Source organism: Thermobia domestica, chromosome 12, assembly GCF_964235325.1.
Source record: "Thermobia domestica chromosome 12, izTheDome1.hap1.1, whole genome shotgun sequence".
NCBI classification, from domain to species: Eukaryota; Metazoa; Arthropoda; class Insecta; order Zygentoma; family Lepismatidae; genus Thermobia; species Thermobia domestica.
The window spans coordinates 106227515-106250634 of NC_137465.1; the positions used below are offsets into that span (position 1 = coordinate 106227515).

Here is a 23120-nt window from a genome sequence, read left to right on the forward strand (position 1 = left end):
AAATTTTGGCTTTTTTCATTTTCATGATTTTTCTGTTTAAATAGCTTTCTTATAGTATACTCTAAAGTTAAATAAGATTCCATGACCTAAATGCCATATTTCGCTCTGGAATTCACCATCATAATGGATGCAGTACATAGTTTATGAATTAAAGTAAACATAAAGTACGTAGTATTTGAGGGCAATTTTAGAAGCTTTTTAAATTTATTTTAAATTCTGAATTATCGACATTTTTTTCTTCTTTAGATCATTTCTTTTTAGTCATCCGTGTTTCACTTCTTAGAGCTTAGTACTCTAGCTTCTAGCACATAATTAAACTCACGTTTTTCAATATCCATAAGAGCGTACGTTTTTCAGTATATCTGTCAGAGTGTATTTCCACATTTCCGATATACCGTAGCTGTGCAATGATTTAACAATAATCTTCCGGACACAACCTTGAATACCATTTGATAGAAATAATCAGTATCGGATTTAGAAAAATATTTAGGAGGGTTTTTTCTGAATAATGTTTGGTTTTTCCAAAAATTCCTAACTTTTATTTAAGAGGAGCTTAAGTTTATGAGTACAGGCATAACAAATATTTCGTTTCGTTTGTATATTCAGCTATAATCTTCCAGATACAACGTTGAAGATCATTTTATACTGATAATCAGTGGCGGATTTAGAAAAGTATTTTGGGAGGGGCTTTTCTTATTAATGCTTAGTTTTTCTAAACATTACTAATTTTTTATTTGAGGACACCTTGAAGTTTATGGGTTAAGGCAAAACTAATATTTAGTTTGTTTTAGAAATTTCGTAATTTCGGGGTAGAGGCTTCAATCCGAAAGACATCCCCACCCTAACCTTCTTCGCAAATCCATCACTGCTGGTAATTAGTAATAACAAAGATTTAAAAACGCTTAGAAAGGAATTCTTCCAGGACTCACAGTACACGCGCTATTTCTACATTCACAGATGGAATTAAGAAAAACTTTTGTCAAAATGGTTGAATGCGGGGTTTAATCCCGGACTTCACGATAGAAGCGCGAAAGCTAACCACTCACTCATGTTTGTTGTGCAGTTGAGCTTAACTTAAATGTATTCTCTCTCTCTCTTTCTCTATGGGCACAAAAGCTCTCCACTGACTTCTGTCCTTATCCAATTCAATCCAGTTTATACTCTGTATTCCTATTTCTGCTAGATCCATCTTAATATTGTCCTCCCATCGGCACCTAAATTTTCCTAATGGACGTTTCCCGACTGGATTTCCAGTTAAAACTTTGAAAGCGTTCCTACAATCTTCCATCTGGCTACATGATCTGCCCACCTGAGCCTCCTAGACTTGATGACCCTAACGATGTTTGGTAAACCGTATAAATTATGTAGTTCCTCCTTATGAAGTTTCCGCCATTCCCCATTCCCGTTCCTCTTGGGTCCAAATATTCGTTTGAGAATTTTATTCTCAAATAATTTCAATCTGCGTTCTTCCCTCAGCGTAAGCGACCATGTTTCACAACCATTAAGCATAACAGGCATGATTATAATTTTATATAATTTAAGCTTTAAATTCCTTGACAAAATTCGCGACGACAAAATATTTTGAACTGAATAATAACAAGAATGTCCTGATTTCAGTCGACATTTAATTTCTTTGTGGGTATGATTTTGGTCTGGTAATACTGATTCAAGATATTTTAAAGTATCCACTGTGTCGAAAGTATTAATTGATATTTTAACGCATTCATAATTTGCCGTATTACGATCCTTGTGAACTTCCTTGTATTTAGATTTCTCTGCATTTACTCATGTCCTTGCAAGCGTTTAATAAGGCCTCTGCATTTCTTTCGATTGTTCTTCTATCAGATTTACATCATCAGCATACACCAAAACCTGGTGAATACCATTCAACTCTAGGCCCCGGTTCCTATCTTTGATTTTTCTTATAGCTTACTCCGGAACAAAGCTGAATAATAAAGGCGATAACGCATATCCTTGTTTCAGGCCAATCTCGACGTGGAAGCTCCCATTTTTCTACTCGGACTTTACTCTGGGATTCACTTAAACACTAAATAAATCTAGCTTTTTCGGTATTCCAAATTCTGTAAGAATGTTGTACAATGTTTCCCTCCTAACCGAGTTGTAAACCTTTCTAAATTACATAAACAGTTGATGTACTGGGTAATATAATCCCATTTCTTTTCGAGTATTTGTCGGATGGTAAATATCTGGTCGATTTCGACTAAATCCACACTGATAATCTCCTATAACTTCATCTGCGTATGGGATCAATCTTATTAGTAGAATGTTGAGAGAAATGCCTGATAATTATTACAATCAATTTTGTTGTCTTTCTTGTGAATTGTAACAGTGATTGATTTTTCCACTCTTTTTAAATGTATTCCATAGTTTTTCTTTTTTGTAAAAAAAAAAAAAAAAAAAAAAAAAAGTAGTAACGATATGTTGAATTTTCTTGTTAAAAATTCAGAAACCTTCAGTACTGGGTAAACCGTGATGGTGGTTATATATTGTACAGCCTAGGAAATTATACACTCAGATGAACCGTCTATTACGTATATGATCCATGAACAGAAAATTCAATACTTTCCCGATTCTGAACAAGCTTAAGGAACAGTCAGTGCATTACAGAATTTGGAGCTTTACCGATTTTGTAGATCCGAAACACATGATAGGCGGTAACAGATTATTACGTATGTGATCAATCAGTGAAAAATTTGTTCGAAATATTCATACAATGTATATGGAAGTTAAAACTTAACTGAAAAATTTCAAGAATGTACAGAACCACCCGAAACGAAGCTCTTGATGTGCAGATTTCTCTCATGTTTTTCTTTATTTTGCTTCAAAAAGAGGGTGTGTGATATTTTGAAGTAAAAATACTACATGCTATTTTGCTAGTTATTTGTGTATCATTTTTTAAAGTAATTATATATAAGAGGTTAAAATATTATTACATATATTGGTTAATCCTTCGGAATTCATAATGTAAATATGTTAAGAATTTTAAAAAATCTTTTTGAAAATCATGGTTTATTTTGGAGGTTTCATATTATTATCTGCATCAACCACTAATTAAATGAGTTTTTTTGTTGTAGAGAAGCGAAACGAAGTCTGCTTTATCAGTTTAAAGCAAAATTTTCAAAAAAGCCCAAAATTTCCCAAGCAAAAAAGCGAAGCAGAAAAAACCGAGTTTTTTTTTTCAAAAAAGCCGCTTTTTTTTCCGAACCCTTGCATCTCTACCCTGGATACTGTAGCTCATGAGACGTCACAAAGTGTTGCAGTTTTGGACACAGATGCTACTCTCGTACGATCTGTCCTCTTTTGAAGTCGGATAAGTCCCCCATTATAGCGCTGTACACACGCAATTTGACGTTCACTGAATCTCTTCTATTGGAGTGACTACCAAGGACCCGCACACATAACTTATTGCCCAAAAGTACGATATAACTACCAGATGGTTCTGTTGAGTCCCTTGAACGTGCAGGTGTTTCAGTTTAAATGTATATGTGTAAACTGAAAATTTAAAGAGATTGCAGCCTTTTTTTTTTTTTTTTAAAGATAAAGACCCCATACCCCGAGGGTCACTTTCTTATTGTCGAACAAAATACAAAATTGTTAGAAAAGCAAGGAAAATTTTATTGCTGAACTGCAAGTAATTGAGTTGAGTTTACTGAGTTTTACGTCCCGTTCAGCAGCGAAGCGATATGATACGTGGACCTACTGATTAACGTGGAATCCGAACCACATGAGCTCCCGCCGGGAATCGAACCCGGGTCTCCCACGCCAAAGGCGCGTACGCTAACCGCTTACCCACAAAGGTGCAAGTAATTGAGTTCTGGTTGCCAGCTTGCTAGACAAATGTTGTGCTGCATGGATTACTAGCAATAATTTGTTTGTTTGTTTGTTTGTTTGATGCTTGGTTGTTGAGCCTCAGCGAACTAAAGTACTGCTGACTGTTCAGAAAGAGGAAATAGAGTTTCCAATGGATGTTTTGAATGAAGAAAAAAGAAATAAAAAAAACTACTGTAGTGCGTACAGATTTATGTATTTTCTTATAATTTCAGTGCGTGTTGTACAGTTCTTGGTAGAAGGACAGAACAGTAATCACGGGATTAACTGGAAATCACCATTTTTGAAGCGAACCTCCTACCATTCGACTTAACAGACGTTTGTATCCGTCCGTCTGTTTATTCCGTGTAACTCGTGTAAATGTCATCCGATTTTAATGAAGCTTGGTATGTCTTCCTCCAAATTTTTGAAATAAGTTTATTGTTTGAGATTTAAATTCCATTAAGCATAAAATGGTAAAATGCGTTCCATGTGGCAAATTCGCATATATATTTGAAAAATAAGTTTCCACTATAAACAACTTACGGATGGTTCGATTTTTATGAAACACACTATATATTTTCTGAACAAATTTCGATGATTCCCGTTTGTTGCGGCTCAGATCGGTCAAGAATAAGCGGTAGAAAGGGTAATTTCTCTTAAACTTTGTAGTTTCCTTACCTTGAATAATTTTCCTTGATACCTTGACTGATATGATTCGACTTCGACTTGGACATGTAGTAAGGCTCATATTTTTAAAGCTTCTTACTCGCTTTCATTCCTTGAATTTAAAATCAGCTGAGAATAAGAGTGACTTTTCCCCGATTTAGAAAAAAATCACATAATAACTAGTAAAAGTTATTCTGTTTTGATACAATGCGGTGCTTATGCTTTTTTGAAGTTTCCCATAATTCTTACTGCTCAGGTTCCAAAGCAGTCAATTGTATGGAAGTGAATTCTTCCCCTTTCCCCCCCTCCCTATTCAAAAAAAATATGTTCCAGGGTGACTATGATTAAAAAAAAAAGACTCATTTTCAGGATTAACAGTTATTTGTGTTAATTGAAATTGGTGAGAGGTAAGATAATAAAGATATTAAATTAAAAGAATCACTCGCTTCCAGGGTGCACAACGTCACTAGTTAAAATTTAAATACATACAGGGTTTGTCCGGAAAGTAATAGGACTGAGTCGATTTAAAAAAAAATATTGAGCCAATCGTTACAATTCTTTAAAAACTTTCAAAATATGCTCCTTCTGCGTCGATGCAGCGCTGCCAGCGCGATTTCCAAGCATTGAAGGCGTCACGGAAGTCATTCTCCGGAATAGCCTTGAGAGCCGCGGTGCAAGTTGCTTGGATCCCCTCTGTCGTCTCAAAATGCTTGCCTTTTATCGGGCGTTTTAGGTGAGGAAACAAAAAGAAGTCCGGGGGGGGGGGGGAGCACATCTGGGCTGTAGGGCGGTTGCGGAAGCGTTGGGATGCCGGCCTTAGTCAGGTAGCTGTTCACAAGAAAGGCGGTGTGAGCCGGGGCGTTGTCGTGGTGCAGCTTCCAGTCGGCTCCGATGTCTGGTTGGACCCGATTGACCCTTCGTTTGAGTCTCTTGAGCACTTCCACGTAAAACTTGGCGTTGACGGTTTGTCCAGGAGGAACAAATTCATGATGGACGATGCCTTTGATGTCAAAAAAGACAATGAGCATCGTTTTCACTTTGCATTTGCTCATTCTTCCCTTTCTTGGGCGAGGAGGCGCCGGCGTGTGCCACTCGGAAGATTGCCTCTTTGTCTCGGGATCATACTCAAAGATCCATGATTCGTCACCTGTGATTACGTTATTTAAAAATTGGGGGTCACTTTCTCACATAATCAAATTTTCTTGGCACAATTCCACTCGCCGCAATTTCTGGTCGTCAGTGAGCACTTTTGGGACAATCTTCGCACACACCTTGCGCATGTTCAAATGCTCCGTCACAATTTCATGAACCACAGTTTTTAGTAAATTTAACATCTGGGTAATTAAACGAATACTTAGTCGACGGTCTGAGTTCAAAACTTCGCGCACACGAGTCACATTGTCGGTGTTTGTCGAAGTCGAAGGTCTTCCAGCACGGTCTTCATCGGCGACCTCTTCCCGGCCCTCCGAAAAGGCCTTGTGCCACCGAAACACACCACTTCTTGCCAAAGCATCATCTGGGTAAGCCTGCTTGATCATACCTGTATCAAACGTCTCTGTTGCAGATTTACCGAATTTAACACAGAATTTAATCGCGTACCTCTGCTCTAACGAACGCTGCATTTTCGGCTTGCACCACGCACAGAAACACGTCGCGCGAAAAAGCCTGTCCTGACTCTCCGTGTGCCCGGAGACAACTGACCAGCCACTCGTTCGTTAGCTAGAAACGCCCTCTACCGGATCCAGTCGTTGCGCGCACGCTCCGAAGTACAGTCATGGCGGAATAAAATCAGTTCTATTTCTTCCCGGACAAACCCTGTACAGGACACGTAGAAAAGTGGCCGAGCTTGTGCTTCCGTGTTTATTACTTCGAGTATTTTTTTTTCTTTCTTGGAACGTCATCAGCATAATTTTTATTACAGTGTCACCGAATCCTTACTTTAACATCTCCTATAGCTTCTTTAACCTTTTTAAATTCCGGCTTTTTTTAAAGGTAAATTGTAGACTTTCAGTCAAACGGCTACAGCATAATCCCTATTTATCGTAGGATTTTTTTTTTTCACAATAGAGCAACCTTTCAAATGGTACCATTCACATTTCGCTATCGTGTCCCTGAGACAGGGATTTTTCAAGAAAACGCGATTTTTCCCTCAATTTTTTTTGAAGTTTTGAGCCCCTGGATTCCCTCTGTGTCAACGCAGAGACCTCAAAATCAGCTGAAAAATACTAAGGGGTGTTCTAAATTTTAAGCTTCTATCTTGAATAGTGAGGACGGGAAAAATATCAATAATCCCCACAATGCCCCAGATTACCGCAAAAGACCCTGATCTCTGGTATAAAAAAAAATTCCTGAGACATCCATATTTATCTGAGAATTATGGTTCGCCCATCATTCTCTTCAGAATATATCAAACGGTACCATTCATGTGCCTCCATCAAGTATATAAGGCGGGAAGATCGCAAAGAAAGGGATTTTTTGGTTAAAATATCCCTTTTTTAAAACCTTTTGCCCTCTGAACTCTCCTTGTGTTAGCGCAGAGATCTGAAAAAAAAATCTGATAAATAGTACTCGTTAGAGTGAATGTATGCAAAATTTCAATTTTCTAAGTCCAAAAGCAAGTCTGCCATAAAATAATAAATATAGGCCTAACCAAAAAATTTTTATTTTCAGGATCCAGAGGTAAATATTTCGTGAGGCATCCCTATTTATCCTAGGATCATGGTTCGCCGATCATTCTCTTCAGAATAGAATTGCCTTTCAAACGATACCATTCACATGTCTCCATCATGTATCTGAGACTGAAAAATCGCGAAGAAAGAGATTTTTTGTTAAAATATCCCTTTTTGAACTTTTTGCCCTTCTGGACTCCCGTGTGTTAACGCAGGCATGAAAATTGCCAAAAAAATATTTTTTGGGGTAAAAAAAAATTATCTTTTTACATTTTCCGCCTTTGCACTTCCCTCTGTGTTAACGCAGAGATCTGAAAAAAAATGATAAATACTACTTGGTGGACTGAATGTTTGTGTAAAATTTCAATCTTCTACATACAAACGTAAGCCCGCCAAAAAATAATAAAAATAGGCCTAACAAACAAAACATTTTTTGAAGTTATGACGTCATCACCTCCTATGTCTCGACGCAGAAAGGCGTGAAACCACACGTAACGTGTTCTACAATGCCTCTAGACTTGAAAAAACAAAAAGAACCCGAAGTAAAAAGCTTTATTGGTTCTTTTTTAATCGAATAATGAAGACACTATTTTAGTAGTATGCACTTTTAAGGGCTAAGTAAATATAACAATTGGCTATTAAAGCTGTCTCCACAGTTTACTTTTGAAGTGTATATTTGTTTCTGTAAACGCTTGTTCAATATAAATGGCAAATTATTAGCAAAAATGATTGAAATTATTGACTGTAAATCATAGATAGATGGTATATAGAATATTTTTTTCTTTTTGTTGTAGTTCAATCTCAGATTAGGTGAAGATATCAATTTCCTGCTTGGAGGTAGCAGTTCAGACACTCGGCGATCTACAAGAAGTAGGGATCGTGATGGCCCAGAGTTCCGTCGTAGTGGAAGGTATGCGAACCATCCTCCCAGGCAAAGATTATTAAGAAACAGGTGAGACAGTGGAGTTTGTGTTGTGTGTATGCATGATTGAGTACTTTGGGCCACGACTAACATCTTCAGCGTCCTGTACGCCAATGTTTATGTAGCGGGTGTCTTCTTTAGATGAAACATTGTCGTGATATAATATGTAATGTTTGTGCAGTGAATATTTCATTCTTCATGCTTCTGTATTTTATGGTGTTGGACAAGTTGTAAGTATATTTTCTTTCTTTCTTTCTTTCTCTGGTGAATGTATTAAACTTGTAGAGAGCAATTCATTTGTGTGTTTGCACTGGGAATATATGGTGGCCCATTTATCTTGCAACTTTTAAACTAATGGATACAAAATGCTGAAATTTCGTATCATGCTCATATCGACAAGGGAACATTGTGTAGCATACACTGCAATACAGCCAGATTAACAGTGTTTGCCAAACCAACGTAAAGTTGTATTTTTTCAATAGCACTACCTCAGGTTATTACATATTTCAAATTTATATAGTAGTGGAAGCCTACAAGAGCGCACTTGTTGTGCATTGCTGTAAACTAAGGACGCAACAGTATCACAAACATCGAAAAACAATAAAATTTTGGAGAATTCTACAACAGGATGCAAGTGAGACAAACAGGACAATCCATATCCAAAATACCTTAATATCGAATACTACGATCATTATATGACGTATTTCGAACAAGTAGAAACAAAGATCAAGGAACTCACAATTCAACTTTCTTCATAGGACTTTATTTAAAAAAAAAAAAAAAAAAAATGCTTAGATAAACACCACATCCAATTACGTACATGGTTTTGAATAGACATAAAGATCATATTGCTGGATAGATATCTCAAACCATTCCTAAAATGTGAAAAAAAAAAAAAAAAAAAAAATGGTGAAAGTTGCTGTAGTGCTTAAAATGGGATATTTTTGAGCACTTAAAACCATTGTTGCTTTTGTTGGCTTCTGTAACATTTCAACAATAGTTTCTGACAGTTGTAATTACAGAAGCTCTCGGAATTACATAATTTTGAGCAGTGCTGAAACCTTTACCACTGTTTGTCATATCTCCAAAACGGTTTAGGATATCAAATTATTGTAAACGGCATAATAATCTTAGTATCTACTAAAACACATCCCTGCGATTGGATTAGATACTTATCTTAGCATTTTTTCGAAATAAAGGTTTTTAAAAGAGTCAAACTTTCAATCCCTTGTAGCTTTGTTAATAATCATTCGAATTCTATCATTTCATGATCATAATATTAGACGCTAATTTTATTTAGATGTATATTGCCGCGTCCGTCTCACTTGCGTTATTACTGCTGTAGAGGTTACCAAATTTGGATGTCTGTGATACTGTAGCGTCCTTAGTTTGCACCACTGTGTAACAAATCTAATGTTGTAAGTTTTCGTTTAACATGCAGATTTGAATCTGTAATAACGTAACGCAGTGTTTTTTTTTTTTTTTTTTTTTTTTTTAATAATATAGAATTTTATGTTTGGTTGACAACACTCTTAACTTGGTGATATCGCAGAGTATTTAAGACAATCTCCCCCTGCCGATATTTGCATGGTACAAAATTTCAATGCTGACGTTATATATATGTATAGATAACACTTTGAAATGGGCGTCAGTTTTGTCTAAAATAGATAAGATGCGTATTTCTGTTATTTCCACAAGGATAAATACGCGCTGCTGAAAATTATACAGATACAGTATATAAAAAATAACAACAATATTATAGTATTGTGCTATTGTGCTGTTATGGATTAGTACTGAAGACTATAGTTTCTTAAATGTTTTGTATGCGAATCGTGATGTATGAATATGGATGAATTTACTTTAAAACTCGTCTAATGTTTGGTTAGGTTGCAAGAGAAACACTAAATAAGTAAAATGAAAAGTTACTTCGCGAAAACAAAGGAATTGTTTGTAGGCCCATTGTAAATACAATAATAAAAATTGGATTAGAGAACTTTCATTTTTAAAGAAGTCTGAAACTAAGCCCTGCTCTGTTGTACCGTAAGCCATTTGCTTGAAAATGATGATTCTGATTAACTGCAGTTGCCAGAAGTTCAGGTTCCAAGTATTGGATAAAAAATCCTGGACCGACATTTAATGAATCCAAAATGAGAAAGTTAGCATGCAATTCCGCTTAAATGAAAGACTAATTTGTGGTTTTCGCGAGTATTTTCAAAAAAATAAAGTCCCAAACGTGCTACTTTTTCTAAAGCATACTTTGAATATAATTGCACTACCTTCCAGCGAAAATGAAAAGGGGTTCTCCCAGTTGAGTCTTACAATTACTCTATATAGACCATCTCTTTTGCACCGACAGTTTCTGCATTGCATCTGGATAGTAGGGACCGCTGTCACACAATATAACCTTATCAAATATGTCGACTTAAAGATATTCCGAAATCGTCATTCTGCATTTCATACTGAAAGCGTAGAAAGACGACGACTGTAGGTCAGCGACTATGTTAAAAGTGTTGAGTTTGTAGTAATAACAAATTCATGGTCAGGACTAGCACTTAAAAAGTTTCGCATTGAAAAAGAAACACTTCTTATAAATAATTGAAAATTATCAGTTTAGATATTGCAGATCGAGAAACAAAAACTGAAAGCGAAAAAAAAATTTAAAAAATCAAAATTAGTAGCCTTTAATTGCAAGTCGACGATGTGCACTTCTCGTATAGCAATTTCGATATATTTAAAGTACTCTCTCTCTTACTCACTTTTTTTTTCTGGAGAAAACGTGAATGGTACTTGTTAAATGCTTGCCTCTGCTGCGAATAATCGTAAGCTCAGCCCTAAGTCATGTGTTTTATTGTAGCGGGACATTCATTTGTCACTCATATGGAATGTTACAGTAAGTATTTTAGTTTATAAGCAAGGGAGCGTGATTGTGTAATGAAACGTGCTCACCTTCGTACAAAGTTTTGTGTGATCACAAGCCATTCGAACATTGTATCACAAGCCATGTAATTTTCTCATAGGTTCCACGTTCCCTCTTACTTATTATTCCACTAATTTCTTTTATTATAATTCATTTTTTAATTGCCATTATTAAGTCTAAATGACAAATCATGAGGGTTTCAAGATAGGCGCCACTGTAACTAATTTGTTCTTTTTAATTTCTCTTTTGTTTAATTCGTCCTCTCCTTTCTAATGAAACGTTTAAGGAAAGTACTTATAATATCCTTTTTTTTTTTTTTGTTGGTATGTGATCATATTTTCACAATTTTAGTAATTCATTTTTCATTGGTTTCTATACAGAATGTTTCAGGACGAATAGAACGAATGATAGACACTTCGGGATATTATACGCATACTCTAAGAATGTGACTGAGAATATATTACCCCAGAAATATAAAATCCTAGATTCGCTGCCGCAAATACTACAAATATGTTTCAAGACCTACTAGAACGATTCTACAAATATGTTTGTTTTATGTGAAGAGAGAGAGGAAAAAAAGACGTTATACGTCAAAATAATATACATTCAATATAAAAGAATCAAGGATCAATTAACTTACCGAAAGACCAAACGGAGTTATCTGACAAGTAAATGGTCCGAATGGATGAACCGAGTTAAGGGATGAGACATAGTGCGTCTGATTGAGGATGTGAAAATATGTATATGTGAAAAGTTATAGCGGCTGAGCGCCACAAGAAACGGCGAGGGAGAGGGTCAAAGTTGGTGGGGAAGGCCTATGCTATGTTATAGAAATACATCAAATAAAGTGTTGAGTCATAAAAATAGTGAAAGATAGACAATACAAACAGTAGTAGTTTCACATATTGCCAAAAGAAGAATTGGCAGAATAGATCATGAACCTCCGCCGCCATTTTTGAAATCTGTGATATTGTTTGCAATGGAAAGGTAGTCATGTGATATATCAGTTAGGGCCAGCATGTTCTCAAAAAGTAAATTAAGAACTTTAGTGATCATTATCTGTACTTATTTGGAAGAGTAGGATCAGATTTATAGTTAGGCCTTTTTACAAAAATCGAGGAGCCTAGGGATGCGTACGAGACGAGTCGAGACAGGATTTTCCTGACAAAATTCTAGTCGAGACATGGGTCTTCCAATATAAAAATATACATTTCTCGAGTCGAGACATCACTTTTACACCACATTTTCGAGACGAGACAGCCACAAATCTTGTCTCGTGCACATCCCTAGAGGAGCCTGATACTTGAGGGTGTCTACTGGTCATGAAAGTCATGAAAGTAATGAAAAAGTCATATATTTTGCTTAGTGGTCATGAAAGCCATGAAAAAGTCCTTTATTTTCCCAACTGGTCATGAAAATCTGAAATCTCAGAGTATATTTTTATACTTCATACTTTTATACCTCATACTGCATGTACTGAAACAGTTGTATCAGGTCAGTAATTGTGAGAATTTCCCCCACCAGTTAGTGCTGGCTAACTGATACTTTACTGTCTTCCTAGCTGCTCCCCATTTCATCTTCTAGTCTCTGTAATATAGTAACAACTTTTTACTGTCCAACTTTCTGATCTGCTATTTCTTTACTTCTAAGAAATGTAAATTGTGTATTTTTGGGCCTTTAGACTTATTCAAATAATATTATTCGTTTGAGTTTGCAGATTTTAAATTTGATGATCTATTTTTTTAAAACGAATTTCTTTTATAATTTGTTTTGTCTTTGGGCAGTTCTCTGAGTGCTTAATTTCAGACAAATTTCTGCTAGATGGATAATTATACTCAGAATTAAAACTTCAAATACAGTTGATTCACTGGTAAGAGCAGGCCCGTATTTAGGTAAGTGCTATTCTGTGCTCGAGCACAAGGCGGCAGAATTTTAGATTCTTTCTTTAAGATTCACAATAAGTAATATTTAAGACTAGCAACCCGCATAGTTCCGATGCACAACTAATGGTAGGGGTTTATTATTACTAATGGTAAGTTTTTATCGCCATGGTCATGAAAATTTGAACAAAAAGGTCATGAAAAGTCATGAAAAAGTCATGAATTTACTTTCTGGTATTCCAGTAGACACCCTGTACTTGTATGTTGAAAGTTTGGATTATTATGAAAACAAATTTAAGTTAAACAAATCTACAAGAGAAAACTAACAGTGAAATTTGATATCCAAGGTGTATATTAGTGCATTATTATCTATGACATTACTTCCAATTTGCTTCATATAGTGCCGAAGTGAACTGCTCGGAACTGTCTGGAAGAAGCGCTTCCGCTTTATTTATCGCTTTTGGTTGAAAAGAATGTGGAGTTTATATAGCTACCTTTTGTTAAATGACATACTTATTAATATAGACCATAACACAATAAAATCTTATAGATTGGAATGCAATTATAGCGTACTGTATGTAGACCACTATTTTTTTCACAACTTGCTATATTTTCACTCAACTTTCTTTGTCCATCTTCGTAAGCAAAAGTAACTTGGGTCGAGTGTAGCATGTGGTATGTGGATGAAAAGTGGGCTACTGCAGTCGAATGTAGTTTCGTAATAATCCAAACTTTCAACATATGAGTTTCAGTCTCTTAAATAAGTACAGATAACGATTACTAAAGTTCATAATTGACTTTTTGAGAACATGCTGACCCTAATTGATATATCACATGACTACCTTTCCATTTCAAAAAAATCACATATTTCAAAATGACGGCGGAGGTTCATGATCTATTCTGCCCATTCTTCTTTTGCTAATATGTGGAACTACTACTGTTTGTATTGTCTATCTTTCACTATTTTTACGACTCAACACTTTATTTGATATATTTCTGTAACATAGCATAGGCCTTCCCCACCAACTTTTTTTTATTTTTATTTATTTATTTATTTATTTATTTATTTATTTTGTTGAGAAAATTGAATTTTAAATTTTCATTCTTCAGTAAAGTGCCCTTACTTTTAGGTGTCGAAGGATATAAAATTCGAAACGATAGTATGTTATTAAAACGTTATGTCTAGAATTCGGTTTAGATACGTTGAACAGTATTGCCTCTAAGTATAGTAAAAGTGCATGTAAAAGCGTGACGAACGATAGAGGAATATATGGACAGACATCGAAAACTAATTTTTTCGATATGTAGGGGCCATGTAACTTGAATTCATTGAAATCTCGTATTCGATTTTTATGACTATCACCACACTTTCTTCTTTCGTCGCTCGCATGTGAAAACGAATAGCCCTACACCGACGCGTAAAGTGATAATTTGTACCCCCAAAATTTAATTTGTTATGTTTAATGTGTTGTCGCGCTAGAAAAAATGCTTATGCCTATTACATCATTTTATTATTAGTTTTTTCACGCTACTGTGTAATTCAGAAGAACGTTATGATTATAGCTAATATCCATGGCATCTTTTGGAAGCATTCGTGTTCCTCACAAATACAGCTGTATAATTTAATTTTGTTTGAAGAAAGCATTATTTATTCTTTACAGAGACTTATGATTGCATTTCTTGCACTTATGGATATGAAAAAAGGAGAGAGAGAGAGAGAGAGAGAGAGAGAGAGAGAGAGAGAGAGAGAGAGTGAGAGAGAGAGAGTGAGAGTGAGTGAGTGGAGAGTGTGTGTTTGTGTGTTTGTGTGTGTTTGTGTGTGTGTGTGTGTGTGTGTGTGTGTGTGTGTGTGTGTGTGTGTGTGTGTGAGAGAGAGAGAGAGAGAGAGTGTGTCAATACTCTAAAAAGAAACACACACAAACACGAACAATAATTTAACATCAGCTTCTTTTTTTCTATGACACCGAGCTATTCTACTTCGTTCGCTGTAACTGTAAGGCTGCGGGTCGCGCATGTTTTGTTTTTTTCTGTTCCTGACTCACAGATATACTCGAAGGAGTTGAAGTTTGTCTGCTGTGAAAAAACGGAGAGGGGAGGAATAAGCATACCATATACTCGGTTCACTATCCTCTTATACAGTTTCAGAAACTCAAAGGCATGATCCCTTTCCCCAAAAAACCGCAAAACAGCACTCAAATAACGTCAGCGGACAACTCTCCCGCTGGTAAAACCGATCCATCAATGCTTGTACGACGTTGCCTTATGTCTTTTCAAATTGTCAAGAAAGGGATGGTCAGTGACTATTTTTCCTTCTTCCTTTTTTTTTAGTCATTTATTAAAAAACAAATCACAACACACTTTTCTTTTACTTTCCCGTAACTCAGATAAAGTAAACAATTTCCTGGAAACTAGAGCAATGTAACACAATAAGCATAAACGTCTCCCTTGAACACTGATTATATACTATAGCAATAGAATATAAGCGTTATATAAATAGTAACTACTGACTGCAGCAAAACCTAAGGAACGTACTGTATTTGGCGCACTCTCCAATTTTGATAAACACTGAAGCCTATTGTGTAACACAGTTCGAATACTATTACCAATATAATAAGAAATACGTCTGATATAGTGGTGTTCACGAGTCGACACGAGAAATAGGGTTTCCTTATCTAAATTTTGTAAGTCACATCTCGTCTCTTCTAGAAGAATTTTTTTCTCTAGTTTCGATTATCAAAAAAAATATTCTCCTCTCGTTTCATTTTGTAATTTCACATACAAAATTTATGACCTGATTTTTTAGATTTTCAAACTAGGCTATGCATAAGTGTCGGAAGTTTTACAGAACGGGTTTGTCCGTCCGTTCTTCTGTTGACAGTTACAACAGCCAAAACAATAGGAGATATCGGGATGCGGATTTTACAGTCGATTCAGCACCCCAGAAACAGGCCCTGTTTTCTCCATTAACCCTCTATTCAAACCAGAAGTAATTAAAAATAATCATTTCGGGTTTCAATATATATCGCCATAGAACAAAAATAGTAATAGACAGCGAGGAACATTTTTCTGCAATCGATTCATTGTTTCAGGAGTATTATATATATAATATTGAGAAGCACTTCTTTTGCAATCTATTCAGCGTCCGAGGAATAGATTCTATACCCTCCCTTAATCCTCTATTCAAACTGGAAATTATCCAAATTAACGATTTTTGGTTTCAATATTTCGCCAAAGAACAAAATCAGTAAGGAATAACGAGAAATGTTTTATATATATGGACTCAGGAACAGGTTCTTTCTTTGATATTATTTCTCTATTACATCCAGTAGTTGTAGATGTAGCCGACTACTTCGAAGTTTTAAATACTGTATTCGAATGGTTTGGAAGTATTACATAGTTTCAACTGTAAAACAACATTCACTTGTCTTAATTTTATCTAAAAGTTACCAGAATCCTTAAGCGTAACGAGAGGTTCATGAAGGGAATGATATAACACTCAAACCATATTTATCATTGGAGTATATGGCGTAAGACTTGCGTATCTTTATAAAAATGATGAATGTTCTACACTGTGTTCGTACAATCATTCTATCAACTTATGATTTTATGTTATGATTCATGTATCAATAAAACAAAGTTTGAGAACTAAGACTGGGATAAACTAGAGTTACCCGCCAGACTCGTGAAATATATCGTCTCGTCTCGATTCTAGTATATAAAATGAGACGAGAATGGTAATTTTCCTAATATCGTCTCGAATTTAAATGATATTTCTCATCTCGGGAGCAACACTAGTCTAATACTATATATCCTAACAATAAATTACGATTAATTAGCCGTGTAGGAAAGACGTAGAATTAAAGCAACACTAGGAAAAATTGTAGGAACTAGTGAAAAAAATATAAAATAAAAAAGTTCCAGAAGTATTTGGCTGAAATATAATTTGGAAATGAACATCTGCGTTTATTCATGTTATTGTGCTTTTGTTATAATTATTGAAGGTTTATTTCCTGGTCTGCACAATTCCAATTGCTTGTTTCTTAAAGACATTACGGATTCACTAGTTAATAAAAGAATCATATGTGCTCATTTAAACCTACTTAGGGAATCTGTAGGACAAACGTAATACTTAAATATGGATAATAATTATTATTATCAATCGCTAACCACTTCTCTAGCAGTTTTGTAATCGTTTCCTCGTATACAAAACTCTTAGGTATTATGTTTTAATGTAGTTTTTTAAAAAGAAAAAGACCTCTAGAAATAACACATAAGGGAAAATGTGGCAACAACAGATCTGTCACCCTCACTGACTTTTCTTCGACCAGCCATAAATAAGCCCCCATACTGAGTTTGGTGACATCCTACACCACCCGCAGTGTGTCGGCATCGGACAGCAACTGTATACCAGGATAGCGGACGTACTATACCATAAACTGAAAACAATTGCTGTTACTAATAGTACTCTAATCTTGAATAAATACGTCGATTAAAGGTCACTATCAATAAGTTATTTCCTTATTATATTGTTTCGGTTCTTATTAACATGAAAATTATGCACTTTCTATAATGTTTTGTAGAAAAAAAACGGATGGTGTTCGATCTGGTTTCAAAACAGTATAAGAACTACCAGTCCGCCACTCTACCCACTTGACCACACAGACTACCTTTTGTTGCCTTTTTCTTAACAAATAAATGCTCATGGCTATAGAGCATGTCACATCCAAATTTAAGACAACCGTTTTCCTCTTTGTTTGTATGCCTGTACAACATCTTGGTTACAAAAGCTAATTTATATTTGGCAGACAATTTACACCCTAGGTTTAAGGATAAATGCAACATTTTACTCCACTTTCTAGTTCCTTGATTCAACTTCTGGATACTACGATACTACCAATCGTGAAATTCCCTCTGCAATCGTGCTCTGCTACTGCAAAAATCCATTGAAAGCATTATTGCCAGTATACACGAAACCGAGCATAATTATGTTTTTTGCTTATATTTTTATTATTTTATTATATTGTTTGGAAATATCTTATTAGATGGATTGCTTTCTATTATCTCCACTTACTAATAACTCAATTTTACCCATAAACGTAAGGAAAATGGAATAATTGTGAAAAATCGTGGGTTACAGTATACGCGCAATTTTTATTTGAGCATGAGGTTACTTTGGATGTGCAATGCTCGTCCATGTCACAGTATTACTGTTGTATGGACCTTCAAAATGTAGATCGTTGTGGATGTTTGTGATACTGAAGCGTCATTCGTTTGTGACACTTACTAATAAATATATAAATTTTCGTTTAATACGTAGATTTGAAATATCTAATCAAAAATATAAAAATATCCATTCAAAAATATAAAACTTCGTTTGGTTGGCAACACTGTTAATCTGGTGAAATTGCAGTGTGCGTGTTCAAAATGCCCCCTGTTGATATTTGCATGACACAAAATTGTAGAGTTTTTTAAATCAATTATTTTAAAAATAGCAACGGCTTATCAAGGTAAATGGTCTATTCTATATATATACACAGAGGAAGAAATCTTCCGGTTGAACGCCGTATAATCGTCTTTCTGAGAATTCTTCATATAGAAAACATCACGTGATACTCCAAATATATTAACAAAAATGGGTGTAATGATTTTTAATGTGTATGTACATAGGTAGAGTACGGAATGCTTGAAAAGTTACCTTGGTCAGAATTTAAGCATATCGGTACCTTTACTTCTAGTAAATAAAATTCTTTCCTCTCTCTCTCTCTCTCTCTCTATATATATATATATATATATATATATATATATATATATATATATATATATGTGTGTGTGTGTGTGTGTGTGTGTGTGTATAAGGTGGTCCGGAAGTGGGCTTATCCCCCTTTAGTTTCAACAGTATAGTGTTAGTTATGGTGGATGGTCTGTACACAGTTACCTTGAAGTCTTAAGAGCCATAAACATCGGTATGATCGCCATCCATGTCGTAACTCAGCTGAATTCTGCGCCAAGTTCTCGCAGAAGTTTTGCTGAGATACTCCGGAGTCACGAGGGTGAAGGCGTGTTCCACAGCTGCTCTAATTCCTGTGTTGTGTGATATCGAGTGTTTCTTACTTGTTGCTTTATGAAACCCCAGAGAGCATTGTCTAGTGTCGTCAGATCGGGATTTCTTAGAGGCCAGGCAAAGGGAGCCGGTGAAGATGCACAACCTCTTCCAATCCAACGGCCAGAAAATGTCTGATTCAGGCAATTGCGCACGTGAATCGCGAAGTTCGCTGGTGCTCCATCCTGTTGTATCACAACAGTGTCTTTGGTACCATTTTCTTCCAGTTGAGGCACCAACCACTCATTAAGCATCTCCAGATAAAAATGTCCATTAACGTTGTCTTCGAAGAAGTAAGGCCCAAAAATGTGTGCTGCACTCATTCCAGCCCACACCATCACGTGCGGTGGGTTTCTCTCCATCTCTTTTTAAAGCCGGGATTTTCCTTACACCACATTACAACGTTCCGAGAATGCATACTCCGGTTGATAGCACACTCGTCTATGAAGAGGATTGCACCACGGAATCCTTTGCAAGGGAACGGTTAGTGAGAGTTCTGCATGCCTCTTTCCGTGCATCCATGGCGGCGTCACTCAGTTCATTCACATGCATTAGACGGTAAACCTTCAATTTTAGCATGTGCCTCACCATAATGATCCGAGGAATACCAAGCTCGGAAGACCTTTTACGTGTTGATTTTGAAAGCGACTGCTGCACTGTTGCTTCCACTTCACGGCACGTTTCCCTCTGTTTTATCGGTCGACCGCCTAGGGGAAGGTCTTTCACACTGCCCGTAGCAAATGCACGTTTTTCCTACCCCAACATTGTTGCTTTTCTTGGTGGATTAATACCAAAGCGGTCTGTAAATTTCGCTTTAATACTTTCCATGGTATCACGTGTGTAACACCTTTTGTGAAGCCAAACCGCAACAACCAATCTTTGTTCAATGCTATATGGACTTCGATCACACATTGTTGATTACTCCAACTTGACTGCAAATAACTGTTACAGTCAGAAAACGGTAGAAAACAAATGAATATGGATAGCAATGTTGCCAGACAATGCCAAGCATTGTTACCTAACAAATGTAGGTAAAACCTAAAACCGTCAGAAATCACCAATTAGGGTATGCCCACTTCCGGACACGCTGTATATATATGTATATATATACAGGGTGCCCATAACCTTTTGGGTCAAATTTGTACAGGAGATAGAAGGATCCAAAATACCTATTTTGAGAGAAAATCGAAGGTCGAAAACTACTAATTCAAGCGTCACTCCATCTTAAGGTTACAACAATTTGTGGGAACAAGTACGAAGTTTCAATAACAAATGTGTTTATCAAGTCTTTGTAACCTGCTTTATTGTACATAACACAACATCTGAGTATCTAAGGTTTAGTACAAACAGTCTACTGCTACACCGTACGACCAAAAACTCGCAGTAACTGTACAAAGTGACGACCACCAACCTCGACGCACGTAGGACAATGCCTAAGGAATTTTTGCTTCACTCGCTTAAATATCCCCTGCGTCTCTTGCACAATTAAGCAGGCAGCTAGCTAAGACTCTTGCAAGCAAGTCCTCCTTGGATTCTACTGGCGATTCATACACCAAGGACTTGATGTGTTCTCAAAGGAAAAAGTCAAGAGGGTTAAGATCCTGGGAGTGCTCTTGTGACTGAATGGGACCTCCTATTTCAATCAAATGATTAGGGAAGGTTGTATCCGAATAATGAGGAACATCCACATCGAAATGGGCAGGTGCGTCGTCATGTTGCACCCACATTCTCCCGCGAACATCTAGAAGTACAGTCTCCAATAATCGGGGGGCAGTACTTCACGAAGGAAGGAAGGTCCTTCTTGTATGAATCGCCAATAGAATCCGAAAAGGACTTGCCTCCAAGAGTCCTAGTTGCCTACTTGATTGTGCAAGAGATGCCGGGAATATTTGAGTGAGTGAGGCAAAATTTCCTTAGGCGTTGTGCTACGTGAATCGAGGTTGGTGGTCGTCACTTCGTAAAGTTACTGTTAGTTTTTGGTACGTACAATGCAGCAGTGTATTTGTACTAAACCTTACATATTCAGATGTAGTGTTATGCACAATAAAGCAGGTTACATCGACTTTATAAATAGATTTGTTACTAAAACGTCGTATTTGTTCCCACAGGTTGCTGCAACTTCAAGATGGCGTGGTGCTTGAACTATCCGCTTTCGACCTTCGGTTTCCTGTCTTAAAATGCGTATATTGGACGTCTCTATCGCCTGTATAAATGTGACCCAAAAAGTTATGAACACCCTGTATATAGTCTGTTTGTGATTAAATTTAATACATTAAAACTTCAAAGGCGAAATTTCGTACTATCGTCTTTAAATTAAGGCTGACATAAACGCAAACATAATTTGAAATAAATAATAATAATAAAAGAAAAAAAGTGAGGTATGTCAAGCCACAATTATCTATTCCTATTCGGTAAGAAATCAGTAACTTACTTACCTGACGGTGATATGTAACATCTGTTTCAGCTGTGCCGTTAATATTGTAGAAGAGGTTTTATTACGAGAACAAATGTCATCCTCGATTTTTTTTTATTATTGTTATAAACTTTGCTATGGAAATTCTACCATAGTTGAGTTGTATTAATTTTGTAATTATGGTAATATAAATCTGATGATTGATTGTCTGCTATTTTATTTGACTCTCATTATGATGTCCCACGGTTATGCACCGAGGTTAAGAAAGACGGTGATAAAGAGATGTATGATAATGGTGGAATGAATAAAGTGGCAGACGTCTGAAAAAACTCACGCACACTGTGTTTATTCACAAGGGACCCCACACACTGAGTCCCGCGGTCCCCTTTATTATCGTAGTGGAAAATGATTGATGATCATATTTAATGCACGATAGTTTTTCCTTAATGACAGTTTAAGGTAGAATCTTAGTATCTGTTATGGTGAAGATGGTGAAATAGAGTGTGAAAATGTGTACATGAATGATTACTTTGTAATATATATTATGAATTTCTGTGCAGAAAATAGAACATACACTAAAAGAATGAAGGGATAAATGGGAAGAAGTAGGGAGAGGAAAAAGAAACAAGAGAATTGTGAAGCATCCAGATGGGCGCTACGTTGGAATGGAATGGAATGGAATATAGATTTATATATATACAGGGTGTCTCACCTAACTTTGCGACCTCAAATATTTCCGAAATGACAAAAAAATTGACAAAATTAGTTACGCAAGAATGTACTCATGCCAGGGGCCTATAAAATTCTGTAAACAACAAGTGCCCCCAGGGGTCCCATCATAGGGCACCAGAGGCCAACTAGAAAATTCCATATGGAAACCCTATTTTTATTGCAGATTCTGATTCTATGATCAAAACTAAGCAACTTTTACTTGAAGCACTTTTTTCGCTATTCTAAAATGAGGGAAAGGAAGATGTGGAAACAGGTTGATACAGAAGAGGGCAGAAAGATGTACAGAAAGTTAAATAATGAATTACGAAGAGAAACAGACAGAGCGAGGGAAGAGTTTTACAAAAGAAAATGCGAGGACATAGAAGAATTAGAAAGAGTTGGGAAATATGAGGAAATGTACAAGGAGGTGAAATCTATGGAATTTCGGAGGAAACAAGGGAGTATTATGATGGCAGTAGAAAATAAGAATGGGAAAGTAGTCAGCGAGAGAAATGAGGTCATAGGAAGGTGGAAAGAATACGTTGAAAACTTATATGAGAGTAGGGATAGACCGTGTAGTCTAAATGTTGAAGTGGAAAATGAAGTAGGCGAGGATGATAAAGGATTTAGTATTCTTCGGGATGAGTTTGAAAAGGCTATATCCGAGATTAGGAATGGAAAGGCAACAGAAATAGATAACATACCAATCGAATTCACTAAAAATATAGGAGACAAGGGAAAGAAAGAATTGTGGCGACTATGCAATGAAATATATGAAACAGGAGAATGGCCAAGAGACTTTCTGAAAACGATCATGATACCGATGGCTAAGAAATCGAACCCAAAGAGATGTGACGATTATAGAACTATTAGTCTCATATCTCATGCAGCTAAAATTCTGCTCCGAATACTGAACAGAAGGTTATATGGAAGAACAATTAAAGATGTTGAGGAAGAGCAGTTCGGGTTCAGAAGAGGCAAGGGCACAAGAGATGCTATTGGATTATTAAG

The 23120-nt window shown here is 36.2% G+C and overlaps 1 protein-coding gene across 6 annotated transcripts in view; it reads left to right on the forward strand.

Annotated features, from left to right (window-relative positions):
* Nucleotides 1-23120, forward strand: part of Iru (E3 ubiquitin-protein ligase Iruka) — a 181068-nt gene that overhangs the window by 33211 nt on the left and 124737 nt on the right. For 5 of the 6 annotated variants that reach the window (XR_014127785.1, XR_014127786.1, XM_081733939.1 and 2 more), the window contains exon 3: nt 7961-8118. Coding sequence is in view for 4 of the 6 variants with exons in the window: in XM_081733939.1 (XP_081590065.1) it covers nt 7961-8118 (158 nt within the window). In the remaining 2 variants the exon portion in view is untranslated. The remainder of the gene's footprint in view (nt 1-7960; nt 8119-23120) is intronic. The other variant, XM_081733941.1, reaches the window with a different exon arrangement.